Source organism: Somniosus microcephalus, chromosome 4 (genome assembly GCF_052327205.1).
Source record: "Somniosus microcephalus isolate GS21.2 chromosome 4, FLI_Smic_1.0, whole genome shotgun sequence".
In the NCBI taxonomy this organism is placed as follows: Eukaryota; Metazoa; Chordata; class Chondrichthyes; order Squaliformes; family Somniosidae; genus Somniosus; species Somniosus microcephalus.
The window spans coordinates 174,037,537-174,060,565 of record NC_140990.1 but is presented as its reverse complement, the minus strand read 5'-3'; the positions used below and the strand labels follow the sequence as shown (position 1 = coordinate 174,060,565).

At 42.4% G+C, this 23,029-nt stretch overlaps 1 protein-coding gene across 2 annotated transcripts in view; it reads right to left on the bottom strand.

The window, feature by feature from the left end:
• Positions 1–10,279: 10,279 nt before the first annotated feature.
• ccnyl1 (cyclin Y-like 1) overlaps positions 10,280–23,029 on the bottom strand; it is a 60,250-nt gene continuing 47,500 nt past the window's right edge. For both annotated transcript variants that reach the window (XM_085985473.1, XM_085985474.1), the window contains exon 10: positions 10,280–21,652. In XM_085985473.1, the coding sequence (XP_085841599.1) occupies positions 21,536–21,652 (117 nt within the window). In that variant the 3' untranslated portion in view covers positions 10,280–21,535. The remainder of the gene's footprint in view (positions 21,653–23,029) is intronic.

The window sequence follows — 23,029 nt, the reverse complement described above, 5'->3', positions numbered from 1 at the left end:
ACAACAGATGTAAATAATTCTAAGGATTGCTAGCTAAATACGGGTTTGTTGCAAGTCTATTTATACCTGGGCAATTTCTAGGCTCAGAATTCAAACTAGCAATTTGTATGTAGCATCTGAACTTGTCACAGATCCTTAAGCGAGGATGTTCCCACCTCCCCCGTCCTGGTCGTTTTATATAGTTTAAAACTTTGTATGTATTATATTTTGGAAAGAAAGTCTTGAGATTTTATAAAAAGAAATGAAAAGTAGATATTTATGAAAAGGATTTCTGTTCTCTATTTTTTTGTTGTTGTCGTTTGCTGATTTTATTTTAGGGGAAAAAATAAAGTTGGAGTTCATGAAAGTTTGATCAATGTCTGGGTGTCTTCACTCCTCATTCTTCACTTCCTACTCTTCACGAGCTCTGCATGACACTTGAAATCGGTGAAAACAACAGCAATGAGAGTCTAGGTATTCCTGTTGGCGATATTACCCGATGAAGCTTAGAACTCCACTATTTGAACCAGCAACAGATACACTGGTGTGCGAGGGTTTATTCATTATCAGTGTCAGCTGTGGCTCAGTGGGTAGCACGCTCGTCTCTGAATCAGAAGGTTGTAGGGTTCAAGTCCCATGGGACTTAAGCACAAAATCTAGGCTGACACGCCAGTGCAGTACTTAAGAGCATAAGAAATAGGCTGATCTTCTGCCTCAACTCCATTCACCGGCCATATCCCTTGATGCCCTTACTAGTCAGAAATCTATCGACTTTTGTTTTGAATATACCCAATGACTGAGCCTCCACAGTCCTCTGGGGTAGAGAATTTCAAAGATTCACCACCCACTGTGTGAAGAAATTTCTTCTCATCTCAGTCCTGAATGGCCTACCCTTTATCCTGAGGCTGTGGCCCCTGGTTCTAGACTCCCCAGCCAGGGGAAACATCCTCCCTGCAGAGGTGCTGCACTGTTGAAGATGCCGTCTTTTAGATGAGACTTTAAACTGAGGTCCCGTCTGCTCTCTCAGGTGGTGGTGAAGAAGAGCAGGAGCATTCTCCCCGGTGTCCTGGCCAACATTTATCCCTCACTCACTAAAACAGGTGATCTGGTCATTATTACATTGCTGTTTGTGGGAGCTTGCTGTGCGTAGATTGGCTGCTGCATTACAACAGTGACTACACTTCAACTTCATTGGCTGTAAAGTGCTTTGGGATGTCCAGAGGTTGAAAAATGTGCTATATGAATGCAAGTCCTTTTTATTGATTGCCCTGTTGCAGCTTGCAGTATAAGTAAGAGCAGCTTAAAGTAAATCCTAGCCAGTGACAGCAGCATATTATAACAGAGCAGTTCCATGTATCTTTCGGGCAGGCTAGGGTTGTGAACCTCAGCATCAACCTTCTGCCAGTTTGGCAGTGAAATGTCAGAGGCTTCAAGAATGCTAGTGTTAAAATGCCACACTGGAGAAGTAGGGACTGCACTTCTGAGGTTAGCATTAACCTGCATTGAAGGGACAGGGTAGAGGGAACTGTATGCTACAGGCGGTTATTTTCAGAGCATGAACTGGTGGTGGAGGCATGTTGGAAGATGGCAGGTGCAATGCGTGTTTGCAGAAAATGACCCCTCTCTGAAGCGAGGGGGGCCTTTGACTCATGCTATGTGTGACCTGGAAATGCTTGAAACAGAAACTGGGTGCAGAAAGGGGGAAAGATTACATACATGCATAGACTCGACATCACAGAAAGAGGCCATTCGGCCCAACTGGTCTGTTCTGGTGTTCATACACGAGCTTCCTCCCACTCTAATTACCTCTTCCCACCCGGTCCCCATATCCCCCGATTCCCCTCTCCCTCCTGTATGCATCATGCCTCCAATCTGAAGGGGATTGACAGGGTAGATGCTGAGAGGTTGTTTCCCCTGGCTGGAGAGTCTAGAACTAGGGGGCATAGTCTCAGGATAAAGGGGTAGGCCATTTAAGACAGATGAGGAGGAATTTCTTCACTCAGAGGGTTGTGAATCTTTGGAATTCTCTGCCCCAAAGGGCTGTGGATGCTGAGTCTTTGAGTATATTCAAGGCTGAGATCGATAGATTTTTGGACTCTAGGGGAATCGAGGGATATGGAGATCGGGTGGGAAAGTGGAATTGAGGTCGATGATCAGCCATGATCTTATTGAATGGCCTACTCCTGCTCTTATTTCTTATGTTCTTATATAAATATATAAGGTAATCACTAATAAATCCAATAAAGAACTCAGGAGGAACTTTAGAGGGTGGTTAAAATGAGGAACTTGCTATCCCAGGGAGTGGTTGAGGTGAATAGCATAGATGCATTTAAGGGGAAGATAGATAAGCACATGAGGGAGAAAGGAATAGAAGGATATGTTAGAATCATAGAATCATATAGCACAGAAGGAGGCCATTCAGCCCACTATGTCTATGTCGGCTCTTTGAAAGAGCTCTCCAATTAATCCCACTCCCCTGCTCTTTCCCCATAGCCCTGTAAACTTTTCCCCTTCAAGTATTTATCCAATTCTCTTTTGAAAGTAACTATTGAATCTGCTTCCACCACCCTTTCAAGCATTCCAGATCACAACAACTCGCTGCAGAATTTTATTTTCCTCATGTTGCCTCTGGTTCTTTTGTCAATCACCTTAAATCTGTCCTCTGGTTACCGACCCTTCTGCCACTGGAAACAATTTCTCCTTATTTACCCTTCACAATTTTTAAGGAGAACAATCCCAGTTTCTCCAGTCTCTCCACATAACTGAAGTCCCTCATAGAAACATAGAAGATAGGAGCAGGAGTAGGCCATTCGGCCCTTCGAGCCTGCTCCGCCATTCAATGAGATCATGGCTGATCATCCAAACCCTAGCACCCGGTCCCTACACCGACAGCCATCCCACCCAACCCCGTAACCCCACCTAACACTAAGGGTCAATTTTTTAAAAATTTTTAAAAATTTTCCCTGGTATAATTCTAGTAAATCTCCTCTGCACCCTCTCTAAGGCCTTGACATCCTTCCTAAAGTGCGATGCCCAGAATTGAACACAATACTACAGCTGAGGCCAAACCAGTGCTTTATAAAAGTTTAGCATAACTTCCTTGCTGATGTACTCTATTCCTCTATTAACAAAGCCAAGGATCCTATATGTCTTTTTAACAGCCTTCAAGTGCAGGTCAGTTATATATATTGAAAGAGCAATGGTCCCAACACCGACTCCTGGGGTACACCACTGCACGCTTCCCTCCGGTCTGAAAAACAACCGTTTACCACTACTCTCTGCTTTTGGTCCCTTAGCCAATTTCTTATCCTCGCACCCACTGTCCCTTTAATCCCATGGGCTTCAATTTTACTAACCAATCTATTATGTGGTCCTTTATCAAACGCCTTTTGAAAGTCCATATACACAACATCAACTCTCTCTATTACTTCATCAAAGAACTCAATCAAGTTAGTCAAACGCAATTTGCCTTTGACAAATCTGTGCTGGCTTTCATTTATTAACACATATTTTTCCAAGTGCCGACTAATTATGTCCCAGATTAGTGTCCCTAAAAGTTTCCCCACCACTGACGTTAGGCTGACTGGCCTGTATTTGCCAGGTTTTTCCCCTCTCCCTTTTGAACAGGGATGTAACATTTGAAATCCTCCAGTCCTCTGGCACCACTTCCATATCTTTTTTTAAAATTTGTTTATGGGATGTGGGCATCGCTGGCAAGGCCAACATTTATTGCCCATCCCTAATTGCCCTAGAGAAGGTGGTGGTGAGCCACCTTCTTGAACCACTGCAGTCCGTGTGGTGAAGGTATCCAAGGAGGATTGAAAGATTGTGGCCAGAACCTCCATCATTTTCACCCTAGGATGCATCCCATCCAGATCGGGTGACTTTTCTACTTTGAGCACTGGCAACTTTATCTATTTTTATCCTATCCAATTTCTCTACTACCTCCTCCTTTACTGTGGCATTGGCAGCATCCTTTCCTTTAGTGAAGACAGATACAAAATATTCATTTAGCACCATGCCCTCTGCCTCCACAAGAAGGTCTCCTTGTTGATAGGGTGAGATGAAGAGAGCTGGGAGGAGGCTTGTGTGGAGCATAAACACCGACACAGACCAGTTGGGCACCACACTTTAGGAAGAATGTCATGGCCTTAGAGAGGGTAGAGAGGAGATTTATCAGAATGGTACCAATATTAATCCCTCAATCGACATAACAAAAAAACAGATTACTTGGTCATTATCACATTGCTGTTTGTGGGACCTTGCTGTGTGCAAATTGGCTGCAGCGGTTCCTACATTACAACAGTGACTACACTTCAAAAGTACTTCATTGGCTATAAAGCGCTTTGAGATGTCCGGTGGTCATGAAAGGCACTATATAAATGCTAGACTTTCTTTAGAGCAGGAAGTTTAAGGGGAGTATTAATAGAGGTATTCAAAATTATGAGGAGTTTTGATAGAGTAAATAGTGAGATACTGTTTCCATTGGCAGGAGGGTCAGTAACCAGAGGACACAGATTTAAGATAATTGGCAAAAAGCTAGGGAGAAGATGAGAATTTTTTTTTTCGCAGCGTGAAGCGGAATGCACTGCCTGAAAGGGTAGTGGAGGCAAACTCAATAACAACTTTCAAAAGGGAATTGAATATATACTTCAAAAGCAAAAATTTGCAGGGCTACGGGGAAAATGCAGCTGAGTGGGACGAATTTGAAAGCTCTTTCAAAGAGCTGGCACAGGCATGATGGGCCAAATGGTCCCCTTCAGTGCTGTATTATTCTATGATCAGCAATCAGACCTAGGACCTTCTGGACTGCAATAGATTAGTGCTTACACTGCATAGTGCGGGAACTCAAGTATCTCTCCTTCAGCAGAGGGTTGTTAACAGCTTCGCCATTCCGACAAGAGACACTCAGACGGCCAAGCTGCATTTTTTTCAGCGGCCTCGAATAGAAGCAGCTTTTACCCCTTGGCGTTTCTCAACGCTTGCCTTGCAATGCAAAGGCTCCCTAAGTCGACGCTGTCAGCATGGTGGGATACAAAGTAAGGGCCAAACGTGAGGGAATGGTGCCTTTTTTTGTTGCTTAAATAGCTCTCCTTTTGTGTGCGAGCAGTGAATGATGACTAAATATTTGCTTTGCAGTCCCCTCCCATCTGCTTTGTTCGAGTGTGTACCTAAAAAGGCAACTTTAAACTTTCAACTGGTTTCACCCTTGCACAAAAGTAAACCTACGGACTGTCAGATGGACACTACCACCCCCTGCCCCGCACTTTAAAACTGGAACATAGATTAAAGAAAGAAAGACTTTCACCACTTCACAAGGTCCCAAAACACTTTACCACCAATTAAGTACTTTTGCAGTGTAGTCACTGTTATAATGTAGGAAACGCAGCAGCCAATTTCCACACAGCAAGCTCCCACTAACAGCAATGAGATAATCTGCTTTAGTGATGTTGGTTGAGGGATAAATATTGGCCAGGACACCAGGGGAGAATTCCCCTGCTCTTCAAATAGTGCTGTAGGATTTTTTTATGTCCATCTGAGGGCAGACAGGGCCTCAGTTTAACGTCTCCAGCACCTCTGACAGTGCAGCACTCCCTCAGTACTGCACTGCAGTGCCAGCCTAGATTTTGTGCTCATGTCTCTGGAGTGGGACTTGAGCTCAAAACCTTCATCAGCTCAGAGGCGAGAGTGCTACCACTGAGCCAAGGCTGACACCCAATTGTTAACTCGAAGAGCTATTTCTTTGTAGTCACACAACATAAAACTTTCCTATTTGATAGTTTCAGCTCCAAATAAATTAGGACTAAAAGTTTAAAGACTGAAACTACTTTATTGAGATGGGGGGCGGGGGGGCAGGCAGGAACAGGAGATTGTGTTCTTTTCACACTGTCTTATACTATAGCAAGTTTCCTACATTACAACAGTGACTGCACTTCATCAGCTGTAAAGCAATTTGGGACGTCCTGAGGTCGTGAACGGTGCTATATAAATGCAAGTCTTTTCATTCTTTCAAGTTTGGAAATGTTTGATGCTCTTAATAGACGCAAAGCAAGAGAGTGTCCCAATTTCCATTCTCTGCCATCCATTATCATATAAAGTGATACCTGGAAGGATAAAATGGCCTATAAAAGGAACAAGTGAAATGGATAGACTAACATTAGTCTTCTACTTCAGTGTTCACAAGCAAATGTACATGGCTGCCTAGAAAAGTACACTCGACCCACTCTTGGAACCTTAAAAACTCTGGTGGGAGTTATCTATAGATCTCCTGACAGCAGTGATGTAGCAGCAGGATGCATAAATACAGAGATCAGAGAACATGTAGCAAAGGCAAAACAGTTCTAATGGGATATTTTAATTTTCACATAGACTGGGAAGTGCAACACAGCTCAAGTCGTAAAGGTAATGAATTTCGAGAGTGCATCCAGGACAGTTTTCTGAAACAATTTGTAGAACCAACAAGATAACTAGACTTAGTGATGAGTGACAACCCAGAATTAATCATAATCTGACAGTAATGGAGCATCTTGCAAACAGTGATCATAACATGTCGAGTTGGCAGTACACTCAAGGAGAAAGATCACACACAAACCAAAGTTTAAAACTTAAGTAAGGCTGACTTTGAAGGAATGGGACGCAAGATGGACATGTTAAACTGGGCTGAGCTGTTAACAAGTAAACAGGTAAAGAAGTATTTAGTACAATACAAAACCAATACATACCCCTAAAGAGCATCAGTTCCACTTGTGCAGTCAAGCAACCACGTGAGGCAAGACTAAAGCTAAAGGAGGCGGCTTACACAAATGCCAAGAAAAGTGGCAATCCAGCAGAAATATAGAAAACAACAAAGGGACACAAAGAAAATATTAAAAGCTTCAAAAAGGAATATGAAAACAAACTTGCAAGTAATATAAAGGCTAATAGTAAAAAAATGTATAAACAAATTAAGAGTAAGAGTGGCTGAGGGAGATGTGGATCCATTAAAGACAGACGAAGGTGATACGGTAATAGACAACAAGGTAATGGCAGAGCAAGAGGATAACTAAGGAAAGATTGGGCCTATTAGAGACCAAAGAGGTAACCGGTGTGTGGAGGCTGAAGACATGGGTATGGTTCTTAATGAATACTTTGCGTCTGTCTTCACAAAAGAGGGGGACAATGCAGACATTGTAGTTAAGGAGGAGGGGTGCGAAATATTGGATGGGATAAGCATAGAGAGAGAGGAAATATTAGGTGCTTTAGATAAATTGCCAGGCCCGGATGAAATGTATCCCAGACTGTTAGAAAAGCAAGGGAGGAAATAATGGAGACTCTGACCATCATTTTCCAATCCTCTCTGGCTACATTGTACCTCTACTTTGACACTGATACAAAGTGTTCATAGAAGCATAGAAAGTTACGGCACAGAACGAGGCCATTTGGCCCATTGTGTCTGTGCCAGCTGAAAAAGAGCTATCCAGCCTAATCCCACTTTCCAGCTCTTGGTCTGTAGCCTTGTAGGTTACAATACTTCAAGTGCATACCAACTACCTTTTAAATGCAGTGAGGGTTTCTGCCTCTACCACCCTTTCAGGCAGTGAGTTCCAGACCCCCACCACCCTCCTGGGTGAAAAAAAACCTCAACTCTCCTCTAATCCTTTTACTTGGGGACTGCTAACATTGTACTGTTGTTTAAAAAGGGAGTAAAGGATCGACTGAGTAATTACAGGCCAGTCAGCCTAACCTCGGTGGTGGGCATATTATTGGAAAACATTCTGAGGGACTGTATTAATCGTCATTTAGAAAGGGACAGTTAATCAAGGTCAGTCGGCATGGATTTGTTAAGGGAAGGTCGTGCCTGACTAACCCGATTTAATTTTTTGGGAAGGTAACAAAGGAAAGTCGATGAGGGTAGTGCGTTTGATGTAGTCTACATTGATTTTAGCAAGGCTTTTGACAAGGTCTACTTGGCAGACTGGTCAGAAAAGTAAAAGCCCATGGGATCAAGGGAAAATGGCCAGTTGGATCCAAAATTTGCTCAGGAAGCAAAGGGTAATGGTCAATGGATGTTTTTGTGACTGGAAGGCTGTTTCGAGTGGGGTTCCGCAGGGCTCAGTACTAGGTCCCGTGCTTTTTGTGGTATATATCAATGATTTAGACTTCAATAGGGGGGCATGATTAAGAAGTTTGCAGATGATATAAAAATTAGCTGTGTGGTTGATAGTGAGGAAGAAAGCTGTAGACTACAGGAAGATATCAATGGACTGGTCAGGTGGACAGAAAAGTGGCAAATGGAATTCAATCTGGAGAAGTGTGAGGTAATGCATTTGGGGAGGGCAAACAAGGCAAGGGAATACGCAATAAATGGTAGGACACCGAGTAGTGTAGAGGAACAGAGGGACCTTGGAGTGCATGTCCACAGATCCCTGAAGGTAGCAGGACAGCTTGAGAAGGCAGTTAATACTTTCCTTATTAGCAGAGGCACAGAATATAAGAGCAGGGAGGTTATGCTAGGACTGTATAAAACAGCAATTAGGCCACAGCTAGAGTACTGCATACAGTTCTGGTCACCATATTACAGGAAAGATGTGATTGCACTAGAGAGGGTACAGAGGAGATTTACGACAATGTTGCCAGGACTGAAGAATTTTAGCTATGAGGAAAGATTGGCTAGGCTGAGGTTGTTTTCTTTGGAACAGAGGAGGCTGAGGGGAGATTTAATTGAGGTGTATAAAATTATGAGAAGATAGAGTGGATGGGAATGACCTATTTCCCTCAGCAAAGAGGTCAATAATCAGGGGCACAGATTTAAAGTAATTGGTAAAAGGATTAGAGGAGAGTTGAGGATGCTTTTTTCACCCAGGAGGGTGGTGGGGATCTGGAGCTCACTGCCTGAAAGGGTGGTAGAGGCAGAAACCCTCACTGCATTTAAAAGGTAGTTGGTATGCACTTGAAAGTATTGTAACCTACAAGGCTACAGACCAAGAGCTGGAAAGTGGGATTAGGCTGGATAGCTCTTTTTCAGCTGGCACAGACACAATGGGCCAAATGGCCTCATTCTGTGCCGTAACTTTCTATGCTTCTATGAACACTTTGTATCAGTGTCAAAGTAGAGGAAGAGGATAAAATACCAGTGATAGAAGGGAAACAATTACATCAAGGGGAGCAAACTTTTTGGATTGGATTCAATAGAAGTAAAAAAAGATGGTAATGGAGAAAATAATGGGACTTTAAATAGATAAATCTCCAGTATCTGATGCTTTCCAGCCCAGGGTATTAAAAGTGGGGGAGGGAATTGCAGAATTGTTAGTTATAATCTTTCAAAGCTCTCTTGATTCAGGAATTATACCGTTAGATTGGAAATTTGCTAATGCCACTCCATCATTTAAGAAGGGAGAGAGAAACCAGGTAACTACAGGCCTTTCAGTTTAATGTTAGCTGCAGGGAAGCTACTAGACTCTGTCATTAGGGATTGCTTGACTGAGAACTTGAATTGATCAGAGACAGCCAGCATGGCTTTGTTAAGGGCAAGTCATGTCTGACTAACCTAGTCGAATGTTTTGAGGAGCACACGAATAAAGTAGATAAGGGAGTACCGTGTTCAGTTTTGGGCACCGCACTTCATGAAGGATGGATTGGCCTTGGAGGGGGTGCAGCACAGACTGACCACGGCTTAGAGGGTTAAGTTGCATAAACTTTATTTGTATTCCCTTGAGTAAAGAAGATTGAGAGGTGATCTGATCAAGGTGCTTCAAATGTTAAAAGGATTTTATAGAGTAGATAAGGGGGGAAAATTGTCTGCTATGGGAATCACGAACAAGGGGGCATAATCTTAAATCTAGAGCTTGGCCATTCAGGAGCAAAATCAGGAAGCATTCTTCCGCACAAAGGGTAGTAGAAATCTGGAATTCTCTCCTCAAAAAGGCAATGGATACTGGGGACAATTGGAGCTTTCAAGATCGAGATAGATGGAAAAATGGAGTTGCGGTGCAGATCAATCATGATCTAACTGAATGGCGGAGCATGCCCGAGGGGCTGAATAGGAACAGGAGGAGACCAATGTTCCAGAGATCAAGACAAACCAACGTTTTGCTTGTGCAGTGTAGTACAATTTGTACTGAAACTTTGTGAAGTATATCAGATTTGAACTCATTCAATATGCAGATAGGCAGTGAAAATGCAGTGCTATCTCTAGACAGCACCATCCCATTGGATTAGGGAAGGGGAGTCTCCCAACCCGTGAGCACAGTAACCTCACAAGGGGAAAAACAAACATTTTCTATCATAGGCGTCTTAAGAATTCAAACGACTGACTTCAAGACACTTGAATGAATCGGGTTTATTAGTTTTCAAAAAAAATAAATCTTCCAAACAAGTACGAACAGGATAAGAGCTGACAATGTGCGTTTTTCATCTCAAAACAATAAAAGTTCTTTCCCACCCTCTCCAATGGATAGTCTACCCACCGGCGGAATGAAGACTGAAAAATGCTGGCAATACGCAGCATTTGACAAGCAAGTAAATGTTCTGGGTAGTCTTTCAGATGTTGGCAAACCCCCTGTGTTTTGCTCGCATTCTCTCATTTTAAATTTCCAGCATTCAGTTTTTGCCCCTCGCCCTCACCACATAGACCGAAGGATGAAAATGTCCCTTTGGTGAGTTTCCAAACACATTCAGGTTGGAAACTCATCAGCAGCTCTTCCTTGAGAAGGTCCCTCGTGGAGCGATTTGCTCCATCACCACGTACAGCCTGTTCTAACCAGGATCTAGTTTGTTTTTCTTTGCTCGGTAATTAGGCAGTGGGAGCACCTTGCAATCAAGTTCTGAGATCAATGGCAGCAACAACAACAAAAACTAACATAATTCATATTGTAGCTGCACATTGCCACATTGTTCTGAACCTTGAACAAGGAAAACTTGGGAGATAAAACTATAATGCCCACTGGCAATTAACTTTCTGTTCTGAACGAGCTGGCTGAGGAACCCGAACGTTGAGCACAGTGAGGCTCGATCATTAAAAGAAATCTTGTACTATGGCCCACTTTTTAAGAATGGATGGAGTTTTTAAATAGGAAACTAACTAAATACCCTATTGAACACTTTATGCCACTCAAAAGGCAGCATGGCAGGACAACCAGTGCAGTTCTGCAACCTTCCTTGTGAATACTGCGCTACCACATTATAAAAGAGCAAAAGGTTTCATTTGCATCAGGCAAGCTCAAATACACACATACAAACAAATAAAATCTTTCTATGTAAACAGCGTTTCCAGAAATGCTCCAGGGCGGTGGGAAACACCTAGCAAAAGTATCGAGTAATAAAATGCACAGAGTTGGTACTTATTCATGTCACTACATTCAACCTCAAAAATAAGGACACATGTTCCTTAAAAGGGAGCTTTATTCTGCTGAATTGACACATGCCCCTAAATGTGAGGTACCTGCATTCGGCCCATACAGAACGTCACAATGTCACAGCATTGGGGAAAAATGACATAAACATAAGCTTCCAGGGTTGCCTCACAATAATACCCTTTCCCTTCAATGTTTTTCTTCTCCCCACTTGGAGGCATTAACTCCACTGTTGGGAGTAGTTTCACCAATAGCAGCCGCCCTCCAGTACCTTCTCCAAGTGGCCATTACTCAGGTACAAGCCACAACAGTGCCGGTAGACTATCAATCGCAGAAGACATTACAGATGAGCCAGATATATCCTAGTCTGACTCCCACACACAGCCCCCAGCCACCCACCCCACTCCCCACACACACATATAACCAGCAACAGTGGCTAGTTAGCAATAAGGAGAGGGAACCCTGGTCGATTTCCCCCTGCTCCAATCCAGGTCTCAATAGCCATTTTAAAGCATATAGCAACATGGGGCAATTACAAGTGTGCAAATACCTCCCTTTATAACATTCAGCATTATGGGGCAAATCAGGTGACTACAATTCTTCCTTAAATAAGCAAAGCAAAAATTTAAAACATATTCATTCACAATTTATCTTGGTAATACTGATTTAGTAAATAACTAATAATTTAGCTGTTCACAGCTTTATTTTTCTCTCTCTTCTCCATCAATAGATTATATTAGTAGCGCAGCCTTGGGTATTACAAAATATACCATTTCCACAACCACTCCATTCTCAGCTACAAAAAAGTTGAATTATAAATTTCTTGTTTAAAACTGTCTTTTATAAAAAATGTTCTCGCATTAGTTACAAACCATAATTTGCAGAGTATATATATATTATTCTACCATTACTTTTATATATATATAAAAAAAAACATATGTATATATTATTTTTTTTAAATCACACATAGGTACAGAAGTTCTACTTGAAATGTTGCAGGTATCAATCAAAATTTCACAAGCGTTGCTGAGATTGAGTTACATCTGAACAGTTTATTTGAAGATGCAGTGTTTTGCACCTCCTCTCGGTTGCCTGCACTTCCCCTCGCCACAGCTGACCCACCATCCGCAGAAATAGAAAATAATCCTGGCTCACATAGGGTTGCCAACCCTCCAGGAGTGCCCTGGAGTCTCCAGGAATTGAAGACTAATCTCCAGGACACTGCTGTGAGCAAAAACCCAGGAGAAAAGTCATAGGGGCATTAAAAAATGGTGTGCTTTTTAAAAAAATTTCTTTGAACACTTTTTAAATATTATTTATATAAATATTGGCGATGGGAAAAGAGACAGTTTGACAGGGCGAGGCAGGAGGGTCATGTGATGAAATCTATCTCCAGAAACACGTCCAGAGTTGGCAACCCTTAGCTGTACACCTTTCCTAAAATCAGGCTCCAAATATCAAGTGACTAAATAAAGAACAACTTTAGAACGGCTGGCAGTGACCATCTTGGTGCAGCAATGAAAGATATAAATTGGATTCATTCCGTTTTTACTGCTGGATGTGCCAGTTACACACACTTCTCAACACTTTATAAAACTCGGTCTCTGATACAGTTTCTCTAGCACCTTTCAGGATTGTGTTAAACGACTGTACAACTGCGCCGTCAATGGGCACTCCTGTAAATGCTATGTTGGGAACATTTATACCACTGGAAAATGTAATAAAAAATTCCAGGGAAATTTAAAATGAATATAAAAGTGTCTACAGAGAGGACATTTGGGCCATTTTAAAAGTTATCTTGATCGGTACTTAGGAGGGTTCATGTGTACTTTGGCTATCTCTGTACCACCTCCCTCCCTGCCACCCCGCCCCTTGAGGAGGCAAAGAGATCACCAATTTGCTTTACTAGCACCAAGGACAAAACCAGCATATTCATTTACTAGAAGAGAAGATGGACCGGATGACGAGGCGCTTGCCATAAGTGTTTCCAACCAAAATACCTGGGCTGAAAATGGAAAGGGAAAATTCATGTGGCAATCAGTTTGTGAGCTGGCACAGTGAGAACAAATATACACCATGAATAAAATAGGTCGCATGAATACATTGGACTCCTTCATTGTTTAAGAATGTGACGGCTGCAGAAAAGACTGAAAGGGTATTAACCCACAACATCCATAAAACAAAACTCTGCACAACTGACAGCGTGTTAATAAGATTCAGTCACTTTTTCAACTGATTCTTGATCAGTCACTACTGTTTGTGGGCTTGTGATCACTGGAACTGATCTTACATTTACGGTAACTGTCTCTTTACTGGTCTGGGACCAACAGAAATCAAAATCCAAGCGGTCAACTAGGTTGTTCTGCTGGTCTATGCCAGCCTCAGTAAACACCGGATATGCACAAGGATTCAATAAGGTCAGTGTTACACCACTTGCAGTGGTCCAACGGGTTATGCCATGGAGCGGCAGAAGGGTCACACACACAGAACTGACTTCAGCCATGCCATCAATGCAGGCACCTGGAAAGGGATCCAGCGATTTATCATAGGAACAAAGGAAATTAAAAAGTTACCCAAGGCCCACTCTGGCTTGACCAGCATGGGAGCAGTGTTTGAACACTCAAAAATCCTACATATTGTTTGAACACGTGTGCACATTAGTCGGTGGTTCTGAGTTACAGAATCAGATGGAGGCCATTCAGCCCATCGTGCCTGTGCTAATTCTTTGAAAAAGCAATCCAATTAGTCCCACTCCACTGCTCTTTCCCGAAAGCCCTGCAATTTTCTCCCCTTCAATTATTTATCCAATTCCCGTGAGAAAGTTACTATTGAATTTGCTTCCACTGCCCATTCCAGATCATAACAACTCACTTATGATCACAGTTCTTTTAAATTCTGTATTATAGTGGTCATTAGACATTGCAGGGTCCAAAGGTCATGACTGGATGTATCCAGCCTCATTATTATTTCGACAATGGACCCATGGACCCATCCACTTTGGTGTAAAGGAGAGATGTTGGTGTCTGAATGTTTACAGGTCTTGCGACACCAGACAAGGGTTACAGTAAACCAACATACTGGAGGTAGACTGGATGTGTAAACCAATACAAAATCTGATTTTTCTCTATTCACGTGCTTTTACTAGCATAAAATTAAGGAGCATATATAAAATGGGATGCAAAAAAAAGTTATTGCAGCAGCCTCCAGTGGTTTAAACCAACTAGATTCAAAGGCTAACTGGAAAGAATTTCCACCTCCAAGCGGTCAGCAAACACAATAAGGAACACTGATTTGAGAGAAACGTTTGGGTGAAGAAGAGTCCTATTGAAAAACAATATTAAAGCAGAGATGTCTTTAAAAACATATTTTTTGGTAAACGCTGCCTACTATATATAAATATCATAACCAACTCACAAGATACAGGTATCATTAACCTGGCAGAAGCACACTTCAATAAGCAATCCAGGGAGGTAAAAGGGTAAGCAAGTCAGCATTTTGCGAAGATTTACTGGCGCTTAAAATCCAGATTGCAGTTAGGTTTTGGGAGATCGGAAAGTTAATTCTGCTGTAAAACAGATTAGAGCGAGTTCAAATTTCTTTACTGAAGAAAAAAATATGGCAGCATCAAATGTTGAATGTTTTCAATCAGAAACAGAAATGTAAAGGGAAAAGGAACTTTGGGGGGGGGGGGTGGGGGGAAGGTGAGGTCAGAACAACGAAGGGACAGTAAAACAGCCATACGAGAAGATTCTACTGGCTCCCTGACAGATGGGCAAAGGCCATAAGGCACGCTGCAGATTCCCATCTCATTGTGGTAAAGCAAATTTATTCTAACCAAACCCAATAAGACAATGCATCATATGCTACATATACATCAACACACCATGGCCAATTCCAAGTGATAAAACGGGATACATTTTAAAATGTATTATAAGAAGATAACTTGTGGGCCATAAATATTTACCCCAAGATCACCTGCATCTTTTTGTGGCTAAAATTCTTGTGAATTGTATAGTCAGATCACAGTGAATGCTAATTGTGATAAATCATCACTGTCTACATGCAACCATTAAACTCCACACCTCTATTTGATACAGTTCAGAAATTTGGATTTTGCAATGCTTGCAAATTCTAGCATAAACAAGGTAAGAGGGGATAGAAAAAGATACCATCTGTCTTCAGGTATTACCCCCTCACCACCCTACTCCAATGGCCTAGTAGGTAAAGGCGTGCTCGGTGTTGTACTGAGCCAGAAACAGAACCCATTCTCAGTCTGTGCCCTTTTTCAATTAGGGTTGCCAACCTTCCGGGATTGCCCTGGAGTCTCCGGGAATTAAAGATTAATCTCCAGGACATTGCTCTGAGCAGCTCAGTAGAACAGTCATAAGGGCATTAAAAATTATTCTTTGATCACTTTTGTTTATTAGTTATAAAAATATTGGAGATGGGGGAAAAAAAAGCAGTTTGACTGACAATCAAGAACCATCCAATTGGGTAATGATGAGTCTTTTCGCATTCCAATTGGTGGGGGAAGGAGGTGCAGCCTGAGGATGGATGTGTCGGGTGACCAATGGTTTGGGCGGGGGGGGGGGCGCAGACACCTCCAGGAATACGCCCAATCAGAGTTGGCAACCCTATTTGCACTGGCGCACTGCAATTAGCCACAGCACCCTTTGGGTGAGCAAACAGGCTATCTGCCTCTAACTGTTAACCCCTGCTGGAAAGGGCACAGGTATGGACATTGGTTGACACCAGAATTGGGGCCTCAGCTGTGATATCCCCATGAGCAGCTACCCAGTGTCGAGACTCACACATGGAGAACAGGCAGCCAGGTGAGTCACTGGAGGGGCTGCCGCTGCCCATGAAACAAAAACACAGGCCTCGTGAGAAATTCCTCTTTCCAAAAAGTGTCTGTGCATAACTGACAACTCCCCATTTATTTTTTTTAAAATCTAGCTCATTTTTCCCTCAACAAAAGCCTAGTTTCACCACTCCAGCCAGCTGCTCACAAAGGGAAGAGCTACAAAAAGGGGGATTCTGAACCAAACTAAAAATTGATTTGCATCACTATTTGATAAGCCCGCAATGAGAGTGGGGAGTTCGATTTCTGCAGGACAGTATTCATTCTGGTAATTTTTATAGAAAATGAGGTAAATGTCAATCAGCAGTGACTGACAGCACATATCTCAAGCGACGTCAACCCTCAAGTGACAGGAACCACTGATTTATGCCAGTCACGAGGTTCCCACAAGTTTAAAAAAAAGACAACTATTTTACTTAATCACACATTCAACGTTATGCAAGAAGTTTCTTACAACATTTAAAAATGGTGGCGTTCTCAAGCCTTTCATAAAACCAGCAGCAAACACCCTACTGATAACAGGTTCAAACATAGTGCACCATACACATGGTAAAGTACAAGATATACTGTGGCTCCCATCAGTAAAATGGAATGTTGTGTGGAGATTTTATTTATTTGTTAATAAATCTGCTCGCTTGCTCTCATATATTATATAAAACTATTTTAAAAGTAATATGTTATTTTAAAAGGATCAGTGCAGACACCCAAGAATTAACTCTCCAGCAGGTTATGACCATTAGGGTCCTATGTTAAGACACAACTATCAACAACATTAATGGAGCCATGACATACTAGTCCTTACCAAACCAGCTTTAAATCTGCACCATGCAAGGAAGGAGGCTGTTAAATTTACACCTTAATAAGATGTTGGCTCAGCTTTCACTATTATAGGTTACTGGAAGGAATGAGAAGGTAAACGCGCTTAGCGTCAGCCATCACTCCAGTCTGGCTGTTATAATCACCAGCCAAATTACTTGTCTTTTTTGGGGTTGGTTTGGTTGGGAAGGGGGGGGGTGGAAAGATGCATCTCAAGATAGCAGGAATTTTATTGCAAGTTTCCTTCCCCTAACATTTTTTTTCTACTCAGTTACACAATCATGCAAAATTCACACAAAAATTATCCTCTTTCCATTGCTCAAGCACAGAGCACAGACACATCAAGCATTGCTAATGTATAGTCTCTCCAGTTTTTCTCAGCCTCTCTCCTCCTTTCAGACACTCCTTAAAGCCTACCTCTTTGGCCAAGCTTTTGGTCACCTGTTCTAATATCTCTTAATGTGGCTTGATGTCAAATTTTTGTCTGATAACGCTCCTGTGAAGTGCCTTTGGGATGTTTTACTATGTTAAAGGTGCTATATAAATGCAAGTTGTTGTTTTTGGCTGTTACCACAATCTTCTTGAAAACCTCATGAAAAGATGCTGATAAAGCAAGTGATGGTGAATAATACCATGAAGACTTCAGTTAAGCAGCATTAAACCCTAGATTTCAGGACCTGACAATGTGTGCTACAGCAGAGTCTACACCTCACCTATTTATTCAGAAAGTGTAGAATTGGCCCAGGAGGGCCAAATTGGCAGGCATTTCAGTTACTCAAGAGTAGATGGTGGGGAAATTCCCCATAAATATCAACATTTGCTTTTTGCCGGTGCAGCCCCATCTCCAATCTCAGCAGAAACATGCCAAGTACCACAACCACAGACACCACCTGTCCTAATGTCACATCTCGTTGGGAGGCGACCCTCCCATTCCTGTGAATGAAATGGGAGAACCCGCATGTCCTCCTATCCCCACAGCAAAGACCCCCCCCTTGAGCTAGAACAGTTGTCCAGTGTTACTTCAGCCTTGGTTTGCAGTGTTACAACCAAAACTATCAATACTTAATAGTCCACAGGCCACAACAGCTGGCCTATGGTGAAAGTGAGAGAAAGGACAACCATCAAGGTTGGTCTTCTACTTTGGTTAATATCCTACTCGGACGTATCGACCAGCTCCTAATGCAACAGTGCAATACTTAGCGATAGCAATCTGCACTTGTATTTGCCAATGAACACTGCATTCCTGCAGCAGCCATGCTTCACCACTCAGGTCCCAGGTACTCAGGGAACCTGATGTGCAGTCATTCATCAAGGCTGCAAAGTGCATCATCTTCAGCTCGCTTACACTATGCTACACCTTCCATCCAGGCTGTATATTACTCAGTGTTAATGGAGTAAATCAGTGAGTGCGCTCCACTTCCCTGTGCATAAACATTTCCTTTAATTGCTACCTTTGAAGATGTCGGCTTAATTAGTTGAAGGGCTTTTCTATAGACAAGTTTTATTCAGAGAGCAGGAGATGAAATCTTCACAAACCATTTGTCTGCAGCTACCATTAATTTTGCAGACTCGGACTTTTGTTTCTTTGAACACACCAATCAGTATCTTTCACCTCCCTGGTGTTTTCACAAGTGAAACGTCTAGTTGGATTTGTAGACCAAAATAATAGGGCACATGTGCTCTGGACAAACTCCGCCCAGCACAATGTTAGCAGCACAGGTCCACGTCACTCCATCTTGAATGAAATGGTTGTTTTCTGGACTTCACATTGAAAGTACCATTTTCCTCCTCGACAGTTGCTTTGCCCTTTTACGTTGGTCGATTCGTGCCTGAAAATCCTCACCGCTTCTTCCATTTTTCTTCAAGATTGAAATGCTTTTGCGGAAGTTTATGTATTTTTAATAAGGTTTAGTTTAAAAATGACAAAAGTACTTCAACTTCCTTTTAGTCTCATCGGGCCGGAGAGGGAAAGGGTTCAGGCTGATTATTTGTTTGGACTGTTGCAATATCTGCTGCTGCTGTTTTCCAGGCCTTAGTTATTAGAGAAGTGTTGTGTGCTTAAGAGCGGATATTTATTTATAAAAAGTTAAGCACCATAAACCCCAAGCACTGTATGAACTAACCTGTGCAAGCAGGGAATGGGGTGGGGGGGTGAGCTGGTGAAAGCCAGCACTTAAAACTCGAGCATTGCTTCAACAGTTTATCGCCAGGGCCTCGGTTTATTCAGAGATTATATTTTTAACCCACATTTTGGCGACTGTGTTCTACGATTCTGCCTGTGAATATCAGTGACCTTGTTCATCATCAAAATCCCCATGCTCCTCAAAAACTACTACTGCCTCATGTTCTATCTGGGAGGAAGCCCAGATGCTTCCAATTTTACTGGTTGAAAATAGTGTGAATTGCGCTCACACAGAAATGAGTGACAGGACAAAATGAAAATAAAACAAAATGCTTGTATTTTAGAGAGGAAAAAATGAATTGTATGCAGAGTTAAAAACTGGTTGCTCTCGGTGAAATGTAGACAGAAAAGTTAAGTGGACATAGAGGTTTATTCTTCCATGTGATGGGATTGCACCAATTACAGGGACTATACAGTCTGTCTGAAACAAGCCATGTTTCTTTAGTAAACCTTTATAAAGAGGTTTCTCAGGAGAAACAGAAATTGATAGAGGTCTTTAAGACTATGAAAGGGTTTGACGTAGAGAAGATGTTTCCACTTGCGGGGAATCCAAAACTAGGGGCCATAAATACAAGATAGTCACTAATAAATCCAATAGGGACTTCAGGAGAAACTTCTTTACCTAAAGAGTGGTTAGAATGTGGAACTCGCTACCACAGGGGGTGGTTGAGGTGATTTGGGTAGATGCATTTAAGGAAAAGCTAGATTAAGCACATGAGGGAGAAAGGAATGAAGGATAAGCTGATAAGGTGAGATAAAGGTGGGAGGAGGCTCGTGTGGAGCATAAACACCGGCATAGATCTGTTGGGCCGAATGGCCTGTTTCTGTGCTGTACATTCTATGGAATTTGGTTACAAACAATCACATCCTGTGTTTAGGGTCATATATCTGTTCAGAAGATGATGCAAAGTCACAAATCAGAGTACAATTGATGACTGGCAGACCCCTAAGCGGAATGAGGATACTGGACTGGTAAATGGGCACTTACAACAACTCAGTGAGCCAGATATGGGGCTGGCAACCCCGGCACTACGAACACCCCATCGGGCTAGTTTTCCCTTCAGGCTCACAGCCCTTCCCCCCCCCCCCCCCAAAACCACTTATTCAGATCAGTATGGGAAAAAAAATAATTCCAAGAATTAAAAATTCTGCAGTTTAAAACCCAGTAGCTTCTTTGGAAACTCTGCTCCGGCACTGTAGGGTGGTAGCAGTTTTATTTCAGGCTTATTACACAGTAAGAGCCCTATATCTGAGGTAATACTGTCATCTTCGAGATAGGAAGTCTGGACTGATGGACACATGAATGAAAACTCATCAACCTGAAACGTTAACTTAGTTTCTCTCTCCACAGATGCTGCCTAACCTGCTGAGTGTTTCCAGCATTTCCTGTTTTTATATCAGATTTCCAGCATCCGCATTATTTTGTTTTTAGACACACCAATGGTGTTGGGAGTGGAAGGTTGCAGCTAAGAGACGCAGGGGTAGGAATACGTCACATTCCAGCTGCCCAAGCTCTGGAATTCCCTCCTTAAAACTCTCCGTCTATCTCTCCTCCTTTAAGACGTTCCTTAAAATCTAACATTTGACCAAGTTGTCCTAATGTCTCCTTATGTGGCTCTGTGTCAAATTTTGTTTGAAAATGCTCCTGTGAAGGGCCTTGGGATGTTTTACTGCGTTAAGGCGCCATATAAATGCAAGTTGTTGTTGTAGTAAACCTGCCCAACCTGCTAGGAAATGATGTAGATAACGTCCGAACAACGAGGAGGAAAGAAATATTTACTAGGATGGGTGTTGGGGGGGGAAAAAGAGAAATCTATCCCAGCTTTAAAGCATGCATCACAGAATTGTCTGTGGATACATCCTGGTTAAGTCCATCCTATGTCTAAAAAAAAATCTTTATCCATGGAGAGTTTTGATGTTTGTTAAACTCGCACAGTGCATACGGTCAGTAATTCACCCCAATTCCGACGCCGTCTACTCTCACACGGGCTGCCATTGAACCAACCTACCTGTAGAGTCCACTCGACATGATTTCAATTTGTTTTGGATGTTATTTCTTAAAATTAGAACAAATTAAAATAAAAGCTTGAGGAACTTCTCAGTTACAGGCCTACACAGTAAGCATAAAAATCTCCACACTGCAGGTTGCACACTGCTGCGTCAGTGTAGTGTCAAAACATTTTTTTTCTTCCTTCTCCTAAAAGGGCCTTGTAGCGAGGCAGCCAACAAATAACATTAATCTCTTAAGTGTGCTTTTCAGGGCCAGGGGCTGCGACTTGGGTTTTAGCTGTAGAAGGATTCAGTCGCCCAACTGGAAGACGCTGTCTCTGCTGGTGCAATACATGCCGATGAGAAAAAATCTCCGGCCTAGGAGAGGATGGCATTAGAACGACTAATTCCTATCAAATTGTCGGCGCTGAGTGATCGCCTTATAGCAGCTTTGCTCATGTCTTTGTATTTGTCCTCACACAACCTGGAGATTGCCTGGAGGGGGAAACAAAAAGAGGAATTATTCTCCGGTCCTTATTTTTCACTAACCTCATTTATTTTTCTCTCTTCATCAATCCGCATTTCTAAGCTAATTTCTTCCTCCAAATCTCCCCTTGCCATGCAATATTTGTCACTCAAGAGGGCGGGCAGGTAACATGGCCACAACCCCTGCCAATGGAATGATTTGTTGGTAATTTTCTCCTTTTTGGGGCTCTGCCAACAGTGCATTTAATGTCTGCTTGGAGATACGGCCAAGTCTGGGAACACCCCGCCCCCCCCGCAAACCCACCGTTGGGAGAACGAGAAGGTCCAAATTGGGTCATGCCATTCAACACAACAGTTTAGAAAATGTTGCAAGACAACTTCACATTGCTCCCCTCCCCTCCATGCACACCTCACTTCCCGGAGGCGCAGTTTTCCAACCCAGATGCCTTTCCACAGCAGATAAGCTTTCAGAAAGTACATCAACATAAAATTAAATATTCTCCTTTTCCAAAAATTGATTATAATTTTAAAAAGAAAATGGGCTGATGGGGAGGTTAAAAGAAAGACTTGCATTTATATAGCGCCTTTCACAACCACCAAACATCTCAAAGCGCTTTACAGTCAATGAAGTACTTCTTTTGAAGCGTATGGTTAAAGAGTAAGAAACACTACAAAGGGTGTCACACTGTGGTACTGATGTGTGCCCCCCAGTGCCAAGTGAGGAACATAGAGCCATTCAGCGCCTCGAGCCGGTCCCGCCATTCAATTAGATCATGGCTGATATCTTACCACCATTTACTAACCTGGGTTCTCTATCCCTTAATACCCTTACTTAACAAAAGTCTATCAATCTCAGTTTTGACATTTTCAGTTGATCCCCAGCTTCAACAGCTTTTTGGAGGAGAGTATTCCAGATTTCCACTACCTTGTGTGAGGAAGTGCTGGACTCCCCCCGCCAGAGGAAATAGTTTCTCCCTATCAACTCCTTCAATCATCTTAAACACCTCAATTAGATCACCTTTTACGTTCAAACATTTTCAAATTGGGGTCCCCGAGATCATCTGTACTTTGTGTTGTTATTGACTTACTAATGTTATTTCTCGTTGTACACTATTAACAAAAACAAAGACAAGACCCCAAGTCCTACAGACCATATAATGCCCTTTATGTCTGCCAACCCAGCCAAGCCTCACGGACCATCAAATTATCCTTATCCCAAAGTGCCTGCCGTTTCGAGTGTGTGCACAATATACCGACCACCCCGCTGCACCGATATAAACCTCTGTAAAGAAGCAGGACAAACTGTACTGATTTCATAAAACATTTATGTATGCACTTTTTCTTTAAAAAAATAGGTATTCTGCAACGATAGCACTGTTTTTACTT